The following is a 25130-nucleotide window of genomic DNA, read 5'->3' on the forward strand; positions in this document are numbered from 1 at the left end:
CACCCACCAGAAATCTGAGAAAGCAATCACAGACCTTGAATCAGGAAAGCAAAGAATTACTGTGCATATTAAGCACAACTGAAATAAAAACAAGTCACTTCACCCCTGTCAAGACACAAAAGAAAGCTCAGCTGTGTTTCCAACCCACAGTTTTTGGTTGAAAGTGACATATAGACATTAAGGCACAAAGGTCTCAGGACCAGGCCAGAAGTAGATGTCAGATATGGTAAATGTGAACAGAAGTTGGAGCAGAAAACTTCCAGTTTGAAATTTCCTGTTGCCAAGATGTTTTCATTAAGAAAGTGTGCAAACATGCCAGATATATCCAAGGACCTTATTATTGTCATTGCAAAGTGTTAGCTCTATTTCCTTACATTGGGAACAATAGAGTGTTCAGGAACCCAAATTCTACAGAAGTAGCCACCTTGGTCTGGAATTTATCTGTTAGTGTCTCTTACTGGTTTTACTGACCTGTTCAGGATTGAATCACTAGCATAAAACCAGCCCATGCACAATGACTGTACTCACTAACACACTGCCCTATTTGAAGCTTCCCAGACAGGTACTCAAGTTGCTCTTCAGCGGCCTATTCACTTCTGGGAAAGCTTCCCAAATGGCTTCTTAGAAGTTGCAGGAAGTTGCCAATGTCATCATTTTCCAATACACCAGAGGACACTCTCCTCCAAATCAACTGCAGAGAGGTTCATGCAAAGGGAGATTAGATTACCACTGTACTATCTCTGGCAAACAAGGCTGCTGCTCACCCCACATTTACTTCCATTAGTGAGAGCATTGATGACAAACTACCACAGCAAATAATCACAGGGCCTCCAAAACTCTGAAAATCAAATTAGCAATCAACAAAAGGCAGGAGAATCACTGCTTTGTAAGCACTGGGTTTTGTGAGGTGGCAGGGGTTTTGTATGGTTTTTTTTTGGTTTTCATGAAATCTATTAACTACTTATTGCTTAGCAGATAATCTGTTGAGAGCTTTACATCTAATGCTGGCAGGTACCTTGCTAATTCCCTTATGTGTATACCCACAATTGGATGATGAGCAAAAGAGAAAGATGGAGATGATTAACAAGGCTGCATTAAAAGCTTAACAATCTGCATTGGAGTTTAAGTCTTGTCCATCACTAAGCCTTAAATGTTTGTGTGTGTGCAAACATATTGTTAGTGATGCACAGGGTGGGAAACAAGATTGTAAGGCCACAGGCAACAAATCAGCCACTGTCTAGAAAGTTTCCAAGATCTCTGGATAACTGTGTTGCTCCCTTTTTTTGTACTTTCCAAAACTCAAGCCTCCTTCCCTACTAATATAAGACTAACAACTGTACAGAGCTAAGCATCAAAGACATCAGTATCTTGACCTCCCCCCTAATTCAATTTCTTCACTGCAGCTGCTGACTTGTCTTTATGGGCATGTAGGCAGTACAGACCCTCAAAGATCAAGTGAACTTCCACAAGCCAGTGCTCAGGAAGATCTTCTTAGAGAAGCCTTTATCTCTCCTGGATGAGTCCCAGCCACACCAATCATATTAAGAAAGAAAGGAAGGAAAGACAACTGATTTTGCAACAACTTTTCACATTTGATAGAAAGCCAACACAAACTCTTTCCTTCCCTCCTGCCCCTGCAAATTCAGTAGTCTCCACTCACAAGAAAAAAAATTTAAAGAGAAACAACTATCAGCAGCAGACATCTAAGGATGTTAACTTCATGTAATAGGAAACAGATTTTCACAGGTCTGTCGCCTTGTTTACACACATCCTCCCTCAGCTCCCGAATAAAACATGCAAACAGAACATCAGTAAGTATTTGGCATCCTTCTCCTAGCATTTTGATAAAGAAATCTGTCTTGGACTGCTTCTGTAGTACTTTAATCCACCCACTTGCAAAGACTAAAAAAAGACAGCTTCACAGAATTTTCTAGGGACATCAGTCAACAAAGAAAGATTGTTACTTCTTTGACTTTAGGAAGTAAAACAGCCTGAAGATTTCTTTCCAGGGCCTTAAGGACCTGGTTTTTAGTTGAAGTGTATTTGTTTCTTGAAATTACATTTATGTGAAGAACTTTTATCAAATAGCAACAGCGTGATGCCCTTGAGAAACATCCTTCTTCAGCAGAAATAAAGCCTTGTGCCAAATTTATGATAATCTCTTTCCTAAGCAACAATTCTCTCTAGCATTACACTTCTTCATTAAACCCTATGTTTTGTGGGCTAAACTGTTCAATTGGTCCCCAACATTCTGAATCTCTCCCCCGTCCCATAAGTTTTACTGTAATGTTTTAATTGTGACACGATATTAAAATACTTAGAAAGCACTTACATTATTACCTTGCATCTCTCAGCTTGCTGTTGAACACAACTGTTGGCTGATAATTTGGTATTATTAAACAAAAAAATCACAATACCAGAGATGGCCAATCACCTTCTCCCTTCTGGAGAACCGAAGTTGACTTTACCTGGCATCTGGAAAGGACTTCCAGGGTCTGAGCTGGCTGGAGAATGTGGGTAGGTGCTACTGCTGCTTCCAGGCGAGTTTGGATAGCTGCTGTTGGGCGAGTGGGGGAACGGGTGATTATTGGGTTGCTGAAAAGAGTCCGGGAAAGTAGCGTTGTGCGGCATGTGGGGCTCATTTTGTCCCAGGTTGCGGAACTGGGCCAAGAGGCTGTGCTGAGGGTTGTACTCACTGTGCCTTGGAACCAACACTGGAGGAAGGACTGAAAAGGGAAAAAGAGAGAAAACACACAGCGTCAGACACTCACTTTTGAAGGACTAGGTTATACAGGGGAAAAAAACCCCACATTCTTCCTTCCCTAGGGCATATTCACATCTGCCTTAAAAACAAGGTAGTCAAATCTAGGAGTGCGTGTCTAAGCAAGTATTCTTTTCCTTATATCCAGTTACTGCACAGCTTGAATTCATAGCAATTGTGCTAGCTACCTAGTTTGGCAAATGGGAGCTTATTTTCACAGAAGGCCAGGGAAGAAGAGCCAAGAACAAACCACAGTTCTGCATTCTAGTTTTATTCGCACACGGAAATGCTGGGAAGTAAGCACGTTACCATGCTGGCATGCAGTTCATTCTGCTACTGTTGTGATCCTGCTAATAACGTAACGGCCTGTAACCCAAACCCTTGCTAATAAGGACAGATACTTTTTCCTGAAGACAATACTAATAGGCCTTGAACTCAGGCTGGTCCCAGCAGCTGTAATTTTATTTTTGACCTGGACTATGTTCTTACAAGTTAGTATTAAAAAAGTTATTAACTCTTCAAGTCAGTTTACAAAATGTACAATTTAGACAAAATTACGTAGTTCAAAAAAACCAACTGAACAGCAACTGAGCTCCAACTATATACTGCTGCGGGATCAGAGAAACACACATCATAAACTACTAGTCTAGTCTCACCACACTCCCAAAGCCTCCTCACCAGCAGAGAAACAAAGCTCTCTTTTTAACTGGGAATATGAACATGATACCAGAGACACTAAGATAAAAGAATCAGCTCTTTTTCCAGTGCCTCAGCTTCTACCTTTGAATGTTTCACAGCAAAGCCCAACCAACTCAAAGGACTAAAAAAGCTAGTTTTGTTATACATTGAGATTTTGGGGAGACGAAGATCCATGAACAAAGTAGCAGAAATGAAATAATGAAGTTACTTGTTTCCACACCTGTCCCCTTTCAGCACCTTCATTTCCCAGCTCTGTAGCTAAGAGTGACTGGACGAAACCCTGTGGCATAGTCTGCCTTCAAGAGAGGGTGCCAAAACCCCACAAAAACCTGTGAGAGCAAGCCAGGCCCCTGCCCTGTCCTCAACACATGGTGGGCACACAGAAGAGGAAGAGGAGCATGTATTCACAACCATGTTATACAGACATAACCATCACTAAGATTAAGAAAGGTGTTTCTCAGCCAGCTCCTGCTACATCTTGCTAAAACAGCTTCTTCCAAGACAATGGGGTATCTTTACTTGTCCAGAAGCATTCAGATATTTATGTCAGTGTCCTGGAGTCTGAGAGTGCCAGGACACTGCTCAGTGCACCAGGCCTGAGGTCTAGATTTATGCTTAAAATGGATACAAAACGATGTCACATGAAACTTGCCCTTTATGCCTAAAGGAAGTCATAGATTAACAACAAAAAAGGCAGGTTTCCCTTACCCTTTTTTTTCCCAGCATATGCCTAAGAGAGAAATTAAGCCACCTGATTTTTGCCCACTAGTGGCATTAATGCACGTAAAACCTGATCCCAGAAATCTTCATTAAACAGACACTGAGGGAAAAAAAAACCCCAAACAAATCTCTCACTACTGAAATTAAGGCTATCCGTTAAAAGTCAGAAGCAGGTTTTAAAGATTTATTCTGATGTCTCACTTCTTAGAGTGGCTTCACTGAGATTCCAACAGATCTCAAATATTTGAGGGAGGTGTCAGCACTAAGTGGATTTATTTAGATGTGAACATTTTAACTAACCCCATTTTACAAGAAATATATGAGGTTTGTAATTACAACATTTTCTGAAACAAAACATCCAAACCATCTGCCATCCTATGGAAGTTCTCAATTGCAAACACCCAAGGAGAAGCTGCATCTGCCTTGGCTGTGCAGACTGTCCCTTGCCTCCAATGTAGCCATTCATTTTTATACATCACTGGGGAAAAAAACTACAGAAAAAACATTAAAACAAAACAAGTTACTCAACATTCAGGATGGATCGCAAATCCCCTCATTCACAATGTGGCAAATGTCAAATCCAATCTCTCTGAATATTAGGATCTCTCAGAAATAAGCTCATTCTGTTAAACCTCACAATCCTTTTGCAGTGAGGCTAAGCCCTATTTAACTGTCATAGTCCACATTTGCTGGGCTAATAAATTAACAGTGAAAAAAGTAACAATGAGACCATGTGTTAAAAAGCATTTTCCCTTTCCTGCTTTTATGATTCTTCCTTACTTTTCCAAGCATTAAAAGCACAGCTTTGTTATCTCTTCCTTTCCTGTGGATGAAGGTCAAACCATTACTTTGCTGAAGTTAATTTGTGCAGAAAGTACATCACCTACCTTTCCCACCCCCTACCTCACATTAAACAATGACACATATGACATCACAGGAAGCCACACAATGTATAGCATTTTAAAATAGCAAAACAGGATATTTTATGTATGTTTTCTGTAATTAAAATAAAGCAGTGCCAAATTCTCCCATGGTGTATACACATGTTTTCTCCTGTTGGGCAGAATCACTGGTGACATTTAGAAGGACTCAAAATTAGAACAAGTCTCTTCCCAGCTCTCCTTCACACATACCTATGCTTTTTCCCCAAATACATCAAATGTTTAGATGCCAACTTCAAAATACACATGGAAAAGGTGGAAAGGGAAGAGGGGAAGAATACAACTGTTATTGGTAACAGCACAAACAGTCTCAAAAACACCATTGCATAATTTACTTTGAGTGCTGCCCCTAATTCACATCCTCCCTCTGTATACAACCTTAAATGAGGAGGAATAGCCCTGAAAGGCCAAGTCAGGTAAGACAGAGACTACAGCACTCCAATTAGTTCAATTCCAAGACAGTCACTCGCTGCCGTAACCTGATCTCCCTGCAGCTCTCAGGCTTCTTTGCAGGCTAGCTGCTCCTACTGAAGTCACATAAGAGTTAATGTGAATCCTGCTCACTCAGGAGTGAAGATATGAGCATGGACGAGGACCTTACCAAGTATGGAAGGATGCCAGGAGTTCAAAACCTAACCGGGAATACATACCCTTCTTAGTCCCCACGCCCCTGTGTAAGGCGCTGAGCTTCTGGTCAGGCTGTAGACCTCAACCATATGGAATAACAAATTACTGAGGCTCAGTACAGCAGGGGAGAAGGCTGATCTCTGCTGCAGCTGCCAGCTTCAGGAAGAGGTATAATTGAAGGGGAGAAAGCATGCAAGAGTTATACTGTGCTAAGCCAACACACCTGTTGCTACAGAATAATGAAGCCGCACACATCTTTGCTGTGTTGATCTCTGCAGGGTGCTGCCCTAACAGCTTGCAGACAGAATTTTCCCTTCCTCTTTACCTTCTTCAGCAGAACAGAACAGAGATACCAAAAAACAGACAGTACAATTTGTTCTTAAACACAATTGTTTCTATTCACTAGGGATGCATATATTTAAGGGAAACTATTGAGTACACAGTTTGCTTAAAAAGCTCCTGCAGCAGATTTGCAAATGCAACCTCATTAGAATGGTGAAAACCAGTTAATAAAGTAGAACTACAAGTCATCAGACACCTTGATTTCTGTACTTTCTCAAACACCCGATTTAAAGGTTTTATGGGCTATACCATGGCTAAATTTTGCTCCAAGATTTTGTATCAATGTGGACCTGAAGTTGAGAGTTAATACGTGACTACTAGCAGTGAAGAGGAAAATAAACCACCTGGAACATAGCTGCCTGGATAGGTATGTTTGTGGAAGAAATCCCGCATCTATCAAGACAGCCTGGGAATTGGGTAGCTTGTTTTTACCATGCAAATAATACCCAGAGTATGCCAGCATTAAGCAAGTGTAGCTGTATTCAAGAAATTACAGCAATTTCACCCACAGGGCTATTCCATCTAAGAGCCAAGAATGCCAAAAATACAGAAGATAGATCTAAGGCAATCTGGCTGTTCAGATAAATGTTCCAACTAACCACACCAAGAAAGAAGCGCTTTTATGAAAATGTAATTGTGGCCTTTGAAGAAAGCTACTGATCTCTGCTCTTTGTAATCTCCAGCACATCATGCTGTTCTTCAGAAAGCTAACAGGTGTGCTGTCCTAGAGTAAAGATTTTCTTGGTTTGGTTTTTTTTTGTTTTGTTTTCACATTCCACAGATAATTTTAGAAATAAATTAGAAACTCTGCAATTTATTATTGTAACTTTTTCTTTTTAAGTTTCTCGATTAAAACAAAACCTGAACTCCACACCTAATCCAACCCAAAGGACCTACTGTACTTTCAAAGTAGCATATTTTCTACACAGATGCACAAGCCCAGATGACAGCTAGTTTCCCTTGAGGGCTCATTTTTTTTCCCCCTTTGCATGTTACGCAAAGATTTGGGAAGGTCTCTCTGCACATCTGGAAATTGAAAGACCAAGCAAAGAAATACACCAAGGGGCCACATATATAAGAAAGCAGACTTTGATCATCTTTCATTGCTGAAGTAGATTCCATTTCTTATGTGAGCTTTACAAAACAAAAGAAAGAAAAAAATAAGCAATTGCTGCTGCACTTTCTGCTCTAAAAATCATGATAACTTGGTCAAAGTATGTTTGTAGAAGTGTTTATACAAGCTTCTTATCACAACAGGGCCCTCAGCCCTAATGAAGGCCTGAGGTCACTACCACTAGACAGTATACTTTAATTTCCAAGCACCATATACCTGTGTTTTCATATGAATTTATGCAAAGTCATTTGTTTTAGTAGGAAAATAGAACTGTATGTTGGGAAGGAGGGAAATCCTCACACACCAATTTGTGCTATGTTGAAATGGGTATGAAAACATGGGCGGGGGAGAAGCTTGAGGATCATACTCCACACTCTAGATACAAAATACTGCAAAAATGAAGTAGTAAGAAAAATGAAGCATTAGCAGGAGAAAGGGAAACAAAATAAAACACAGCAGCAGTGTTAACCTAATGAATTTCAACCCTCTGAAAGATTCAGCTTAATTTCCTGGCTTTGAGGCCACAATAGCTTAAATTGTCTGTGGCATCCTGGAGAGCAGCCCAGTCCCACAGTGGGAACAGGACAGGTATCACCATATAGCTCAGCTCAACGTGCTTACTTTTGCTCTCTGCCTGCAGCAGAGTCACCAAAGCATGCTGACTGAAATGGGACTTTCAACATCTTGCTTGTAAACAACAAAATGCCAAGTAGAAATAAAAGGTTTAATGTCATTAGGTTTTCCCGTGCTGCCTAAAACAAGACCTGGCAAAATTAAGTATTCTTTGACCAGAGGACAAGTTCTCACATACAAAGACATTTACATGTCTATACTTAGGATAGAGTTTACTCTTGGTTAAAAAAAAGATTAATAGTGTTGTGGCAAAAGCAGTCTCTGAGGATCTAACTACTTTAGGTTGTTCCAATACCACCTGGCTTAAGCAAGGCTGTGCCACTGGCTGTGGTAGCACAGCTTTGCTTTAATGTTTTCTCAAAAAAGCAGAAATGTCAGCCTTTTGGACTTTTGTTACAAACCTATGTTCTAATAATTGCCAGTGAAAAGGCTCAATAATAGTTATTCAGCAGCCTGTTTTGGGTAACAAACATGCCAGACTTCCTATTCCAGGAGAAAGCTGAAAGCTCTCTTGTTTTCTCAACTCTTAATTTTATTTTACAGTAGACCCCATGGCTTGATTTGTCATTTTACATAGTTACCACTGAAGACTGCACTTAAAAAGACAAAAGAGTTGTTGCTTTACTGCCTTTACTTTCACATCAGACATCTGGTCTAAATGCATTTGGCAAGTAATATTAGTACATTTCCTGCATTACAATATTCAGCTAACATTAGATTTTATTTGCGGATGCTCTGATAAGCTAATATTGTGATTAAACTGACATTTGTCAAGGCAAATTTCAGAATTTAGAACTAATTGTATGCACATTAGCAAAGGAGTTCTTGTAAGCAGATTTGGGGGAGAAGCAGTCCTGATACAGGACGAAGTTACAGTGTGATACTGTATATTAACTTGGACATTTACACAGATCAGGGTTCAGATTATCTGTATGAAAGCCATCGTCACTATCCTACCGAGTAGCTTAAAACTTGGAAGGCTGGTCTTTCAGTCAGAAGAAACTTCTGAATCTGGTTAATTTTAAAGAAAGAAAAAAAAAGGACACAAACATATTCTTCTTGACAACTTTTATTCCTTTATTGCAGCTCGTTCCTCTGACATGGGGTGAGGTTAGGCAAGAAAACCCTGCTGTTAAGATTATTCCCTCCTTTCTGCCTCCTGATTTCAACTCCTGCTCCCCTGGTCACCACCCCTAGCTCTGGCAGAAAATTTTAGAACTGAATCCTGCAAATGTGAAGAAAGTTTTACCCTGCTTGCCAAGCACATTGACAGTTGCTTGCTATTTTGGGAAACCATCCTATAACTGTACCCACCTGTTGTAGCATGCTATTTTTAAAGTTACACCAAGCAGCAGCCTTACACAGCAATACAGCAAAACCCAGGCACAGCCTGCAGAGGTGCACAAATCCTGCTGTGGAAACCATGAGGGAACAAGGATTTTTATAACTGGGTTCTACATACTAACTCCAAAGGGATGCCTCTCCCTTACATCCCCCACAGCACCTTCTTTTTTGCCTTTGGTCCCTTGGCATCCCTCTCTCCAATGCCTGGCACTGATGCCATTATCCTCCACCAGGCCTGGTGCTGACAGGACCTGCTCCACTGGGCTCCATCTGGCCTGGGCCATCAAAGCTCTTCCATCTTGCTGGAAGTGGCATGGAGGCTCTCATGTCAAGCCCTGTTCTCCCAGGTGCTGGGTGGTGGGAGACAGCAAGCAAGTGCCAGGACCCCAAAGAGCTCAGCCAGACAAGCTCGCAGACCCAAAGGGACTTGCTGCTTACTCCCAACTTTTCTCTTTTGATTCCAAATTTGATCTGGACAGACTCAATCTAACGGTCTCAAGAGCCACATCTGAACCCTGCTGTTTGCAGGTGTGAGCGATCTGAGAGGTGACTTGCTGCAACAGGCTGAGTCAGGTTTGAAGCACAGGGGAAGTATGCTATGACAGGTTTTTAAAGTCGAGAACTAGCTTGGGAATATCATTTTTTTATGTAATGATCCTACAATTAAATACAGGTAGATAAGGCAGACTAACTCATTTAATTTTTCTGTAAAGTACTGAAAAAAGAGAACTCACAAGCATGACCAGACCACTATACACAAACAGAAATCTGTTTATTTCAAATAGCATTAAAAAGCTCCTTTAAACATGCCTTATTTTCTTTCACTGAGGACCAGAGCTGCAACACTGTACAGTGGAGCATTCAAGCAACATTTACTTCCAGGACCACATGAGTCTAAACCTGCCTTACCCAGGATTTCCACCATTTCAAGTTTCTTTCTGCACCCCTGGTGCCTGCAGTAGGTGTGCAGCCTCATGGAGTCTCTGCTGTTTGCTCTAAGCAAGGAGATCAAAGACAAGTATGAAAACAATCAGGTTAAAGTCACAGGCAAGTAGTCCACACCGGGAGCAAAAACAGCATGACACACCTACTGCTCCCGTAGAGCCTGCGGACCTGGCCTCTTCTTGTGGCAAAAAGCAGCTGTACATTTAGGTAAAACATTTCTTGCCAACAACAAGCTTGCTGAAGCACATGTCCACTTTGAATTCTTGGTTATAATGTAAAGGAACATCGTGATCTTTAAGCAGCACTGACAATTCAACTGTATTTGCCTGTGTCATGAAAAAGCAACTGCTGCTCACTGCCCAACTGGGGTGGAACACAGTCACCATCAGCTTCATAAAGCCCTGTGATGTAGAGCAGACTGCAGCCAGCCTTCCCAAAGAAGAGATGCTTAACAGAGGAAAACATACAACCTTATTTATCTATACTTTATTGGTAATTGCAAAAACACCTGAACCAGTGTAGTTATTTTCTACCTCCAAGCAGCTGCACTGACAAGCTGATCCATGGTACTAGAATATTTCAGAGGACAAACTGGCTGCTTCTAGACTGACTGGTTTTAGTAACCCCAGCACAGCATCTTTCAAACACAGCAGACCATCAGAGGCACCTCCAGAAATGAATACTGAAAAGTTAACAATTGCATTTCCCAAGGCAGGTTTAAGCTCACTCAGATCAATGAACACAATTTCTTCCCAAGCCTGACCCCTTGAGGAGGTATCAGCAGATTCTGGACACTCTGAGGAGACATCATGCAGCTGTGGGGCAGCAGGTAAGAGTTTACATAAACACTCTGTGCCTTCAATCACTTCCACATGTAAAGCATAGAAGTGAAGTTAATTCCTTTTTTGTCTCCTTTGTAACGTATTATAAACTCAAATCCTCTTTAGCCTCCTAGGAGGCGGATGAGCAAGGATGCAAATGAACACAATTCCGCACCAGATGGAACCAACAGCTAGTGTTCACTGGTATTTTAATAAACTGAAATATTCAGTTTCTTCATCTTCCTTCCTTCCTGTTAGCTAAGGCAAAAGAACTTAACTGCGTCCCCTAAAGTCACATTATGGGTCTGATTTATTTTTACGTCCTTAATAGCAGTGTCAATTCAAGCACCTTTCATCCTCCATGCTCCTTATCCCATTCCTTTTGTTCTGCTGTTAGAGCAAACAGGATCCAGATTTAAAAGAAGAATCCCATTCCACCCCCCTAAATTCTGGATGACATCTTTCACCTGATCCTATTGACATAACTGAGTACAGAGGCAAGTGACAGAGGCTGTTTCTCCACAGAAACCAAAGAAATAAAAGAAGGGAAAGGATTATCTCAGGAAGAACTTCCAAGTGTCATTTCACACATTCACCAGCAAAACCTGAGAGATTATTTGGGGCATTTTCAGAGAGATGAAGAACATCATGTTCACTTTTTTTTCCTCACACCCTCTACCTACACTCTACACCTAATTATTTGTCAAGTCTTGATCATACTTACGGATAGTCCCAAGCCAGGTATGAACCTGAATTCCAGATATCTCAAAACAAGAGTAAAAAACACTGAGGAGAAAAAGCAGATTCAGCCAAGTGAACACACCAGTTAGGCTGAGCGTGCCAGTTTATAAAAGGCCTCAAATTTAAACCCTGCCCTCCTTAATTAAAAGCTTTGCTTTGCCTTGCCAAAGGAGAAATTTGACAGCCATTAACTACCCTGCACCAGAAATAATTTTGCATACAAGAGACATATGAAACAGCACCAGTGAGCTATCGTAACACATCTCAATGAGATATTTCTTCCTGAGAGTCGAGTACGAGGTTGTATTCCCATCCCTAGCAACAAAGCAGCCTCTACTTTCTCCTCACATTTCCTACTACCTCCACTCCTCCCCATGTCATCCACAGGGCTGTGTTAGTACAGATGTTCCCCCAATCACACAGTGAGCCCCTGTGCTGCTCTGATCAACCTGGAAGACAACACAGCCAGGGAGGGAAAAAGTGACTGTGAGCCAGTTCAGCACAAGGCCACACGAACAGCTGTGCTGGCACAACACAGCAAGCAGGAGCTGTTTATGCACCCAGCCATGGATCAGGTCGTTATCACCTGGGGGGTGGGGGTGGGAGGGCTTGCTGATAGCAGGCTGACCATGACAGGAAGGTCACCCTTCCTCACCTTCATCCCGTGCCCCCATGTTGCCTTGCCCCCATCTGACCCCACAGAGAGTGAGCCAAGGGCACCAAGCTTGCCAAGCTAACCGTGCCAAAATGTAGTTTTCTGTCTGTTTAGTTTTCTTGATCTGTAGGATCAGATAGGCATCCGTGCCTGCACAGAGCCTCTAGGTCAGGTTAGGCATTCATATGTACTACTGCATCTTACCCTGCCAGACGCCACATCCCCCTCTTTGCACAGATGCAGCAGCACAGCCTGTGCTCAGGGACACCTGGGAGGCTCCCTATTTGAGACTGCTGATAGCTTTCCACCTCCTTCGACTGTTTACAACCAGTTCCTATCTACCCTACTAATACAAAAATCTCCTGTTTGCATTCAGGTGTATATTTGTAGCTTGCAGACACCACAGCATGCCAATTCTCATGTTTTCCAAGCTTATCTTCAAGTTGAACAGCAAGTATGATATAAGGTATAAACACAGAAAATCCATGCATCCCTCTGGCACCAGGAGAAAAAATGATGCATTCATAGCACTAACTTCCCAACACAGAGCTTTAACTGATTTTATGTATTTGAGGATTTACTGCTAATCTGTTACTCAAAACTTACACAACACTGAAACAAACCACACACAACCAGAAGAGTTAACACAGAGATGCCATCCAATGCATGCACCGTACGTTTCAGTTCTCCAGTAACTGGATCTACACAAAGGAGTTTTAAACACAAACCACACTACCAGACCAGAATTTCACGATGTACCTTGCACACAAAATGTGCATCATTTGCAATCTGAGCTTCAATTTTATTTTGTCAAGAGAAAGTACATTTCAAACCGTCCTGGCTGCAATGATAGCCTTGGAAACACAAACCTTGATATCTGCTCATGCCCATAGACTGCTGGAAACAGTGACTCATGCATGAATTCCCACTACCCATTAATCGCAAAGCGTAAGCACTTAATGCAGCAATAATGGTGTTTTAATGTCCTGGCAAAAATGGGAAAAAAGGGTTAGCAGAATTTGGGAGTGACTGTCAGGAAATGAAGATAAAGATGACATTTGGGGAACAGCAAGGACAACGAAGAGACAGGAAAATAAGTCATAAGGTATGAAGCACAGCTCTCCAAGCCAAACAGGAGTTCAGCTACCACCCATTTCCAAAAGCCATGCTTTCCCACCATCCCCATGTTGTATCTCCCCAAACAACAGCAGGTCTGTGGATGACTAAATATATACCCCTCTTCCTTTACACAGCCAGCCAGAGAACTCAGTAAAACCACAATGGGCTTCAGCCCCACTCTCACTCACACAAACTGTTTAAAGTTCAAGACACAACTTCATCATGCATGTAACAGTTGCTCCAGACCTGGATTTAACAGGGCACCTCAGCAGAAGTCAACAGTAGCGCTCAGCAGCTACCTCCAGGATATTTTTAAGTGGTTAAAGCAACACATTTAGCTTGTGGAAGACTGAATACTTCTGTCAGCTCTGTCAAACTGACTATAACCCACATGCTTACAGGAGAACTGCCCAGCTGCCCTTCAGGCAACATATCTAGTTTTTCCTGAAGAAGGGTATTCTCTGGACAAAACAGAAAGCATTTTATTTCTACCATCTCCAACTTAAGTTACTGGTTTGGATTTTTTTTTTCCCCAACAAAAATTCTGTAGCTATGTGACTGTAGAGATTTTTATCTCCTCCAAAAACAATTAGAGCAACCCAGCTTACAGTTAATAACTTTTGCTTCATTTCCCAAACACAAAATTCATAAGATGACTTAACATGCAAACCCCAGCTTTCTAACACTTAAGCTACTTAGCAGCACTCAGCTAAAATGCACAGTTCAGTCATCTTTTGAAAACTTTAATCTATTTTTATTTTACATATCTTATTAAAGTAACAATAGGTTTACGAATACCTATTTTTAAATGTGGTATAGATGGTTCCAATGAGAATGTTCTGAAACAGTAATTGTTTTCAAGATTACAGCAAAATGAGTTAGACCATGTCATTTGACATCACAATAACAAAGCCCAACTGTTGCTCAATCTGACAGGAATAAATGTATTTCAGGAATTTTAATTTTCAATATTTTGGAACACTGAATGTAAACAACTAGCAGAGAGATATGCAAACAGCCAGCAGTAAAAGGACATAGCTATTCTACTATCCCACTTCTGCCTAACATGGAATTGTTAAGAATTTTTACCTTTTTTTTTATTTTAAATTTTTTAAGAACTGTTTTTCCAGTGCAGAGCTCCTTTGTTCAAGCTTCTGCTGCATAAATACATACATTATGGGTATTCTGTAATTCACATGCTTTCCAAGTTAATACTAACACACCAAAGGGAAATATTTAACATCTCGATATGCATTATTTATTGCAGATCCAAGACAAATGCGATTTCCATCCCCAGGAAAACAACCTTGCAACAACCTGATTTTCACTGTAGTTCTCAAAGTGTCCATGCGAGTCTGGAGAGGCAGCTTTGCAGTTTATGGAATGCCTAACATACATGGACTTCCCACATTTAAAGCAGTGAAGTCCACCCATGCCTGCAGTGCATTTCTGCAGATGTCCCCATACAACCTCACAAGTAGCTGGAAACTAGTGTAGATGTGTACAAGCACATCTCATCTTAGTCCCTGGGAGTATTCTCTGATAATAAACTTGCATAAGCTGAGCACAGATTTATCAAAAAGAGATTTGGCCTTTTAAGAGGAGACAGCAAGAATGGGTTACAACTTGAAAAAGAAGTGGGTAACAGGTAAGCAAATTGTGCTTACAGAAAGGCTGATAGTAGAACTTCAGATACAATGAAACACTGCTTTCAAAGCTTTAAACTGATGGGATTATATTCTGCTGCCTAAAATTACAGTTTTTTCAAAAGGACAAAATTGGGACATCCTAAAGTCAATTTTTTTTTTGGGTGTCTGAAGAAACAGAAGTGACTGAAGGTAACAGTAATTCGGAAATAATACCACTACTGCAGTATGTCAGGATGGCTTTCATGCACAGACTGCAGTAATCCTTTACATCACCTTGCAGTGTTTTGTACAGACTGGTCCACACAGTAAAAATCAAACTAATTGAGGGACAGTGGTCACCAACAAAACCAGGTGATACCAAGCCTAGCAGCCTAAGACACATATTAAGATTATGCCTCTGTATAGTAATAAAACATTTACACAAGTGAAGTATTTGGCATGTGAAACAGAGAACTGCTTATTAATGCTTACATTCAGATAAACTGCAGAGGAAGAATCTGACATGTGCAAACAGCCACTTCTGCTTATTTAAGTTGGTGAGTCACAGGATTAATTGCCATACTTTGCATTGTTCAGATAAGGTGTAAAGGTACAAACAAGGAAGAACTTACCAGGACTCTCTACCCGCTTGTAGTGGTAGGGATTGATGCAAACCTCCTTCTGTTTTGAACCAAAGGGAAACTCACAGCATTCCAGTGGTTTCAGTTCATGATGGCTCTGAAGGTCCGGCCAGCGCCACACTCTACAGTAAATTACATGTGGTAGCCCTTTCCGGTGCGAAACCTGAAGCCTACCATCCAAGGAACGAGGAATTGTGACACAGTTGCTGGGCTGACCAGGACAGCTTAATGCTTTTTCCAGTTCCTCCATAGCACCTTTTTTCTTCTTCAGTTTTTTCACTAATGCATCAACAGCCTTTTCTGCCCATTTTTCTTCTTCATCCCCCTGCTTCCATCCCAACAGCCTCTTCACTGCTGGGCTGGTGAAGGAGAATAAACTTGTCACATTCATGGTGACCCCACTGTGGTGGTACCACAGAACCAAGCAGCAGAGATTCTCCTGTTCTTCCACCACCACTAGGGTAGAGCAGATTGTGTCAGTAGTTAAAAGCAGCCTGTATCAAATAATTCTGGTCCTTCCCCCTTTTCAGTTCTCCAGTCCCAGGAAGGCGGGGCTGACATCCCCCCTTGACAGGCACAACCTCCTCATGACTCTAAACCCTTCTGGCAAAGAACCTACAGGAGAATATCAGAGGGATAGAAAAAAGACTAAATTAACATAACAACACTTAAAAACATCCACCCACCCACAAAAGTGACCAAAAACCAGCCAACAACAAAAAACCCGAAGTGTTGACAGCCTCCAGAACTCTACTCAAGGCACACCTGATGAAGACCTTTAAGCCATAGGGCCTGCTGCTGAACTCTGTATATCCTTCTCCACAGATCACCCTGGATTTTTGTGCCAGGCACCAAGAGGGAGAGCAACTGCATTTGCCAACTTCAAGCAACACTTCTGCTTGATGTCTGAGCATGGCCTCAGTACCACAAGAGGCTTGATAAAAAAAAGCTAAAACACAAGAAGACATGGCTGTGTTTCCACACATACTCCACAAAAGGGCACAGAATTGTTAGGGTTGGAAGGGACCTCTGGAGATCACCTAGTCCTATATTAAAAATGCAGTTCACATTAAACCAAGCTCCTCAGATTTCATCTTTCACTGTTCAGTGTGAAGGGCACTCCCCTCTACCAATTACCTGTTGTAACCTTAACCAGCAAAATGTCCCAAGGAACCTGTGCAAGATCACTGATGCTTTAATTATTATATACATATACATATATAACAACAGCATTGTGCTCCCCTGCACTCTTCAAAATACCAGTGATACATCTTAAAAATCACTGCACCAGACTTGCACATACCACGATCTGAAACAAAACCAGTTCAGCTCATCTCTGACTTGCTTTGAGGAACAAACCAGAAGGAAGAAAAGAAAGACCTTCACCCTCACTCCTCTCACATAAGAAAGAAAACTACATCTCCTCATCACACTAAAAATCCCTCACAGCTCATAATCAGACTGTGAGGGAAAGATATCATGAACTTTTACCGATTACATCCTGACCCTTCCCACTGCAAGCTGAGTACATTGCCTGCCCAATGTACTCAAGGACATATGAAGGAGTGGGAAGGACGAGGAAGTCCTGATAAGAAGATTTCAGGCAGCACAGTGGTCCTTGACTTGGGAAACATGGAACGGAATGCAGCAATGGGTGAAGAGGGTGAGGAACACCACATATGAAGAAGACCCTGCTGTGTGCAGCAAATTTAACACTTGTCCAGGCTGGGATCAGACAAAAGGCTCTGCTGAGGGAAGCAAGAGAGACCCTGTACTGTCAGGGAGGAGAAAATGAGACAAAGAGCACTAACCCACCAGTTTTCAAACAGAGCATGAAGACAGACAGGAAACGCATCCTGGACTGGATACCAACAGGTTGCAGAGGAAGAGAGAAGGGGAAAAGGATATGAATGTTTTTGTTGCCATCAGAAAGACACAAAAACCCCTAACCAACCAGCAACGCACACAGAGAGAGAAGGCAGCACACCCACATCAAGACAGAATTTCATAGTTATACTAAGAAAAGATTGCTGCTCTTAAAATCAGAAATGTTATTTCACACTTACCCTGCTGACAATACACATTGTAATGGTTTCATAGTGTACCACTACACCTGAGGTACTTTAAGCTGAAAAACATTGCAAAGGTTCAGTTTTATTAGGATGAATGCATAAACTACATTTATGTGAACAAAGATTATGGACTAAGACGCAAACCATATCTATCTGCACTTCATACTGTACATTTATGCTAAGAACTGTATTTCAAATAATAATGTTAATGCAATGGAAGACTTGCACGAGCCTGGTGCAAATTTAAGAACTTACTTCATAACCTGGGCATGTGCAATACTGTTAAATGAATTGAAACTCCATTACTGTCACTGCCTGTACCCTAGGTATACTTTATCCTTACACATATCATAAAGTGCTCTATTAAAATGCTATGCTAAGAACCATATTACCAGAAGCCCAGTACATGTGCTTCAAATGTATTTGTAAGTAACAGAGTTATTCTCCACTCATACATAGGCTCCATCTCAATCAATACGCTATACCTTCTTTCTTCTTATCTTACAAACAAAATATACAGGTTCCACACACAAAAGTTAGAAGTTCCAGTGATGTATCGCGAAGAAATCAAGCCAAGCTTTCTACTTCATATTCATCCAAATTAAACAAAAAAAAAATTTGAGACTTGAATTGAAGTTCTAATCAAAAAGGAAGTATGAAGTATGAATCTTGATCCAAACTTCTGTCAACATTAACAATGACTGCAGACATGGTTCTACTAGGCCTGATCCATTTTCACCAAACTATTTTAAAAATAAGTGGCCAACCTACTTGCCTCAAAATGCAACCCTAACACGAGCTAGTAGCACACAAACTCAGCAAAGACTAAGATGACATTCAGCTGCAACCCCAAGTAGTCAAGCCATAGGAACAGATTTTCCAAAGTTTTGGGATCAAATCCTCCCAACATACACACATCACACTCTCAAAATCATAGAACTATTTTACCATCACAGTCAAAGGTATTATCTTCATAGCTGGCATCTCTGTCACAACAACTGTGGCAAGAAATCCACTGGGAGCAGAAGGAGCAGTATTAGGTACTATAGATATGCTTGGAAGTAATGCAGCTCGGCAGGACCTAGCTGGCCAGAGGCCTCCAGCCCAGGGACTCCTGCCGAAGTCCTGCCTACCTGCACAAAACCTAAGCACACTGCAAACCCTGAACAAGCCCCAGGATAAAGTAAAAGGGGAGAAAACCCACAGGCTGCTGTACACTCCACACACTAATCTCCAATACTAGCATTAAGCTAAAAAAAAAGTTTAAAAGGCAGTGTAGGTGGAGTTTTTCATTTCCAAGAAGCAGAGAGAGCATCCACAGTGCTGAGCTCTTGCCAGTACATTCCGTTTCCCTTTCTGCCACTCTTGGTTTTTGCAGTGCATCATTTCCTGTATTACTTTTGCACAAAGTGGTCTTATCAGCTGGAAGTGCAAAATAAAGATTAAACCACGAGTCAGCAGATGACACAGCCTGCATGTTTCTTCCCCAAATACGTTGTGCCCTTCTGGAAAAGTGGGAGTTAGTATTTCCAGTAACTGAGTGACCACCAGCCCTTGAAGGGTATGTTTATTCACAAAGCATGGGTGAAACAGAAGCCTAAGCCAAGTGACAGGACACCCTCCAAAAGGCAGCCTGGAGTCAGTTTAAAAGAAATGGAATTGTTACCCACTTATCTGCCACTCTTTACATATCAAAACCCATGCACGTTTTATTACATGTTCTGTCTGCTGATGGGTAAGTTCAAATCAACAAATTTCTTTTAAATGCCAATGCTGCTTTATTTGTCTTCCTTCACTGCTGCTGCCTCTTGTGTAGTCTTTGGATTACATACAAACCTGTATGAAGCCTGTGAGAAGCTAATAAAAAAAAAAAAGAGGTAAGCATTATAGATATAGCTGTTTAGCCAGCCTTGTATTTAAGCAAATGTATTTAGGCAAAATTTCATGGAATGAAATTCTATTTTTCTAGCCCTCAAAGAAGGGATAGTTAATTCTGTCAGCAATACTAAGCAGACAGTAAAATATTCAATGAGAATGCTTCCAAATTCCCACAGGAGAGCCCATAGGAAACTGTCTCACTTTGCATAAATTACTGTTTTTGGTGGGTGGAGAAAGGGTTAGGACAATTAGATGATCCTCTCCTGGAGGATGGGAAGTGAAACAACTCCTAGCCAAAGTTTCAGGCAAAGAAGAAGCAGTTCTAACTTTTCTACTAATTTCATTATTTGTATTACAGGCTCAGTGACGCAGGCAAAAAGTATCCTGCTAAATATTTTTAATATATGCTCAGCACAGTTCAACATAAGTTGCAGGAACCACAGTGAAGAGAATCTACATAATTGTAAGAGAAAACTGCCTAGCCTTTCACTACAGTATAAAAATTCAATTTATGTTACTTATTCAATGTACCTCTTCCCAGAGTCCATTACTTACTGACAATATAAAGGAATAACAAGCAGAGAGATTTTAATTTGCTTCTTCAAAAATGCTTAGTAACTTACCTTCTCTGAAAGACACATCTTTTCAGCAACTCATGTACTCAGTACAGTATTTAGAGCTTTTTTACAAACAGAAAAAATCAGATTTTGGCATAGAAGCCAGGGAGCTGTCACTTTACTCCTGCAAGAACAATTTCTATGTCTTACTAAGCACACAATCTAAGCAGCTGTAATGCTAGAATGTGTTACAAAGCTTGAGCACTAACTTCCTTTGGCTCCATATTCTCTAGAGCAAACAGAAGAAAGCTTTGATTTCTTTCTTCAAGAGATGTGACTTGTAAAACAAAAGTCCAGAGTCTTCTGCTGAATTACTCTGGTTTTAATCAGAGTTCTTTCTTTGCACCTTCTTATAGTAGAAGGTCAGATCTTGCTCATCTTGGAAAAATGCACAAAAATCCAGTAGAAGCCTCAGTGGCATTACAATACACATGCAAATGAAAGCAAGTTTCATTTCAAAGTATTGCAAAACTCATTAGAGAGTTTATACAGAACCTGACTTGGCTCCCCTTGTATTTCTGAAATAGGAAAAGAAGAAGAAGAAAACCAAAACTTTTTTATGTGTCTTCTTGGCATGGTAGAAAGAATTCAAGAAAATAAATATGTGATTCTGTGTTAATTTCTGACACATATCACATTATTTGAGGAAAGAGGAGCATACTGGTGCTGAAACACTTTTAACATCCTTATTGGAAGTTGGCAGCTTTTTCCCCCTCAAGCTGCATTAGACCTCCCTTACTTATGCCCAGTAAAGGCAAGAAGGGTATTTCCAGCCTGTTCTGTGAAGCAGCCTCTGCCTTGGATCCTGAGAAACCAAAAACCCAAGTCTGTGAAACCTTCCCTAGGACCACTGCTCACACTATTTGCCTGAGGGACTGCCCTTCTAAGAAAACCTCCCATATATCATTTTTCCACCCACAGAGAAAATCTTTAGGTACCTACACGCACCCTTTAGTTCATGCACCCTTTAGTTCAGCAGGCAGTAGGAAAGCAAGAGTGTCACGTAAAGAGAAGGTGCTGACTGCACCCCAGCTAACTCTAACAGCAGCTCGTACAGTTTCTTGTAAGAAACACCTAGATGTTCTCAACAGGGCAGTAACATTTGCCTTTAGAAGAAGGACTTGTACTAACTTACTTGACAAGACAAATCAAATCCATGAGTTCTGAGTGTGACCTGAACACCAAAGAGCAGATTCACCACTTGGCCAAAATGAGGGAGTAGGGCCAGTGTATGTTTTACTGAGAAAGACAAGTGGGGTAACAGTGACACAAACAATAAAACCCTCACTGCCCAATTAACTCCAGAGCATGAAGAAATAACTTCATACTATCATTATCTGACAGCTCCTTCCCAATGCTCACCACAGTTCAAACCAAGTACACAATGTCCAGCCAGTTCCTACAATGAACTGCAGCTTTTCCTCCATCTACACCACTCAGCTCCTGGCAGGCAAGGTCCTTGCCCTTGAAGACTCCATTATGCCAATTACAAGAGTAAAACAGCAGCAAATTCTTACATGTTTTCTGGATTTATACTTTGCCTTCTCAAATTGAAGTTACTAGATATGAAAGATTCATTTTTGTCTTCACTGCTGCATCTCCAGAGAAAATACCAAGTTTCTATATACATTAGAAACTGAATCCTGTAATTCCACTAAAATGGCATAAGTCTTTGTAAGCAAATGCAGAATTGTGAGGAAAGAACATAGCGAAGGTGCTTTCCCAGTTAAGAGATGCACCAATGCCCCTTTTCTGATTACTTCTTCACAATGCCTTTGCAACTGTTTTGATGTATAAAAACTGTACTGAAAACAAATTTGAACACATCTTACAAAAGTCTTACACCTTCATTAAAGCACAACTCCTGCCTGTTTACAAGAAACACTTAACACATACAGCCTCTTAAATGATCACCAGATCCTCAAATCATGCAGTTCTCACCAGAGTTGAGAAACAATGGCAGCACTGCTGAATTTTACGCATTCCTGTGTTCAGATGAACATAAGACTCCACAAACTGCCAGCTCTTCCTTCAACACCCCCTTGTCTCCTTGCCATGCTAGTTTGACTTGCCAAGACTACAGAAAAAACGTCTAACACCAACTTTGCCAAATTACTTGGTCAGGAAGCTGGATAAGCCTAGTGCACACCAGGGTTAGTACAAGTAGGATACATCAAAAGGTACACCCAGGTGTGGACAAATCCCTTCTGGTGTTGGCAAGCAGTTGGGACTAAATCGAATGTGTTATCAAAGATAACTCTAAAACAGCAATTTAATATTTTAACTGAAGTCAGGAAGGAACTGTAATTTGATGATTCAGTCAAAACTCCGGCACAGGTGGGATTACAAAACCATGAGCTTCACTAAAATAACCTATAAAATGAACAAAATGTTGTGAACCACAAAACTTGCCAGATTGGTGTTCATGAGGTGTGCTTCCCCAGCCCCAAATACTGTGAAGAAAATTATCTTCATTTTTCACACTCTCTCCAAGCTGAAGAACTCAAGAAATTTTTTAATTAAGACAAAACATTACAAAGAAAAAGTTAGCTGAACAGTTGTCCAGAGACAGAATGAGTTACCAGCCATCCCAGTGGGTATTTCACTGTGAAATTTGGGGCAGGTTTATCCTCTTGTGCTGGTTGGTATTTAACTCCACTAATTGTCTCGCCAGGCATGAGGAGCACTGTGGAGTACAGAAGTGTGCAAGCAGCTTGGTCAGCATCGTTAGATGACACAGGACATATCCTGACAAATGCAGGACAACCGATAGCCAACTTTGGAGAACTGGCTACAGAGCTTTGTGAACATGGGATATCCGCAAAGATGCCAGGACTATTCTGGCTATTAAAGTTGGAAGTCCTTTTCTGAAAGGTCAAAAAGCTGAGGAAAACAGTGGAGGTTTTTTCCCTTTAATCATAAAACTCCTGCATAACTCCCTTTTTCCACAAAGACCATTCCCTTTCCTGACTTTTTGAACTGTCTTTAGAAAACAGGTGTTGTTTACAACAATAACAAACATACATCTGTGTGGGTGTGTTAATACACACAAAGGCAGGATAACTGAAACCTCTTCCTATATTTAGATCTGTCTGGTCAGCTCTAATTGCATAATTTAATCAAAACCCTCTCCAACGGAAACACATCCATATTCATCACAGGCATCAAAGGAAACATCTTTACAAACTATATCCTTTTACAAACCAACACATGGTCCCACGCCACTTGTCCAATTGTTGAATTCCTCCTTTGGGAAGGGCATGGAATTTTATTTCTTTTTATCAGCTGAAAAAAGCATTTCCCTCCAATTCATTAGCACAGGGCAGGAGGAACTTCCTTCACAGGTGAGATGGGGAAAATTTACTGACATGTCACTTTCAGGGATTCAGGTTGTGGAGTTTTTTACAGTAGTTAAAACATCTACTTGCAGCATAAAGAAAAACCTTTTAAAACAACAACAATAAAAAAAATGCCCCTCACCACCCAGGCATTGAGATTTTTGAGTAAAGCTCACAAAATGCAAAATACGTTTTCAACTTCACAGAATAGCAAAGCCTAGGACAGGCTGCACGGATTTAGAAAGGGGTTTGTCAGCCCCAACCAGAGTAGTGCCACAACAGGGTATTTTTTAAGAAGGAAACCCCACTAGATGCACTCCAGTTATGCTCAGCTTATGCAAGCCACTGTTCCTACAAATGACTCATTTTACCAAGAGCATGCGCCAATACAGTTACGTCAGCTGCATTAAACCACTTCTAACTGTGACCCAGACCTCATTTATCAGAGATTAAGTAAAGATGTTAAATTACAGCTCAAGATCCCCAGCTTTAGAGCAGAATGTTTCACCAAAGTGAGAGACAACAAAAGCTGAGAAAAAAATTACTTATCCAAGTAACAGAAGCACTATAAGGTCAAGCCTCAACAAAGCAGAAAAAACTGATTAAAATTAGACCAAAAAGGAATATCATTAAAATAAATCAGTTAATCTTCTTATACATTAGTCCCCCACCCACCATTTATGTACTTGAAATGAGAACAGCCTCTTCAGTTTGCCAATACTGAAGATATTTCAATGCATTTCATGAGATGCATGTTTTACTTTTTTAAAAGGATCTCTCTAGTTTTCCTATTTTTTGCCTTATTTGCAAAAACTAAGGAGCTATTTTTTCCCCTAGAAGACCTTTAAAGCACTGTACCTTTATCATGTCTTTAAAATGTCAAGACGCAGAGCGAAATATATAGGTTAAATTTTGTAAAGAGTCCTGCAATTCACAAATACCATTCTGGACACAGTAAGTGTTTAAAGATGATACAGCCTTCCAAACCAAGTTAGTACAACCCAGAAACAAACATAAAGATTTGCCAGATTTCAATCATTGCAGCATATGACTAGTGGCCTACTGAAAACAGGGACAGGACTTCAGATGACACAAAACCCAGTCTGTTTCTGGTCCCTGTGAGCAGAGCTGCACTACCACATCACAGCAGGTTCCCTTGAGTATCTTAGTATGCATCAAGCCACCTGAACTCAACAGACCCTTTACAGATGGAAGGAACCAAGATCACAGTATTTAGTATATCACAGTATTTTGCCATTTACACACAAGAAAATGACTCTTTAAAGATTATGATTTCCAGCCAAATACAAATTTGTAGGGATCCTCCTGATGATCAGGTCAAGGAAACTTCAGGTTTGTGTTTAAAATACACCAGCAAGCCCAGATCTAGGTTGATCAAGGCCTTTACTGGCATGTGAGGTACAATTCTAAGCCTATGCTAAAAACTTGACTTGCCTTCAATTACACCCCAGTGTAATCCTAGATCAAGGTACA

General features: G+C 40.9%; 1 protein-coding gene across 2 annotated transcripts in view; it reads right to left on the reverse strand.

The window, feature by feature from the left end:
* SMAD1 (SMAD family member 1) overlaps positions 1-25130 on the reverse strand; it is a 48042-nt gene that overhangs the window by 10685 nt on the left and 12227 nt on the right. For both annotated transcript variants that reach the window (XM_034064568.1, XM_031046812.2), the window contains exons 2-3: positions 15723-16346; positions 2469-2726 (exon numbers count right to left, since the gene is read on the reverse strand). In XM_034064568.1, the coding sequence (XP_033920459.1) occupies positions 2469-2726; positions 15723-16122 (658 nt within the window). In that variant the 5' untranslated portion in view covers positions 16123-16346. The remainder of the gene's footprint in view (positions 1-2468; positions 2727-15722; positions 16347-25130) is intronic.

Source organism: Melopsittacus undulatus, chromosome 7, assembly GCF_012275295.1.
Source record: "Melopsittacus undulatus isolate bMelUnd1 chromosome 7, bMelUnd1.mat.Z, whole genome shotgun sequence".
Classification (NCBI taxonomy): Eukaryota; Metazoa; Chordata; class Aves; order Psittaciformes; family Psittaculidae; genus Melopsittacus; species Melopsittacus undulatus.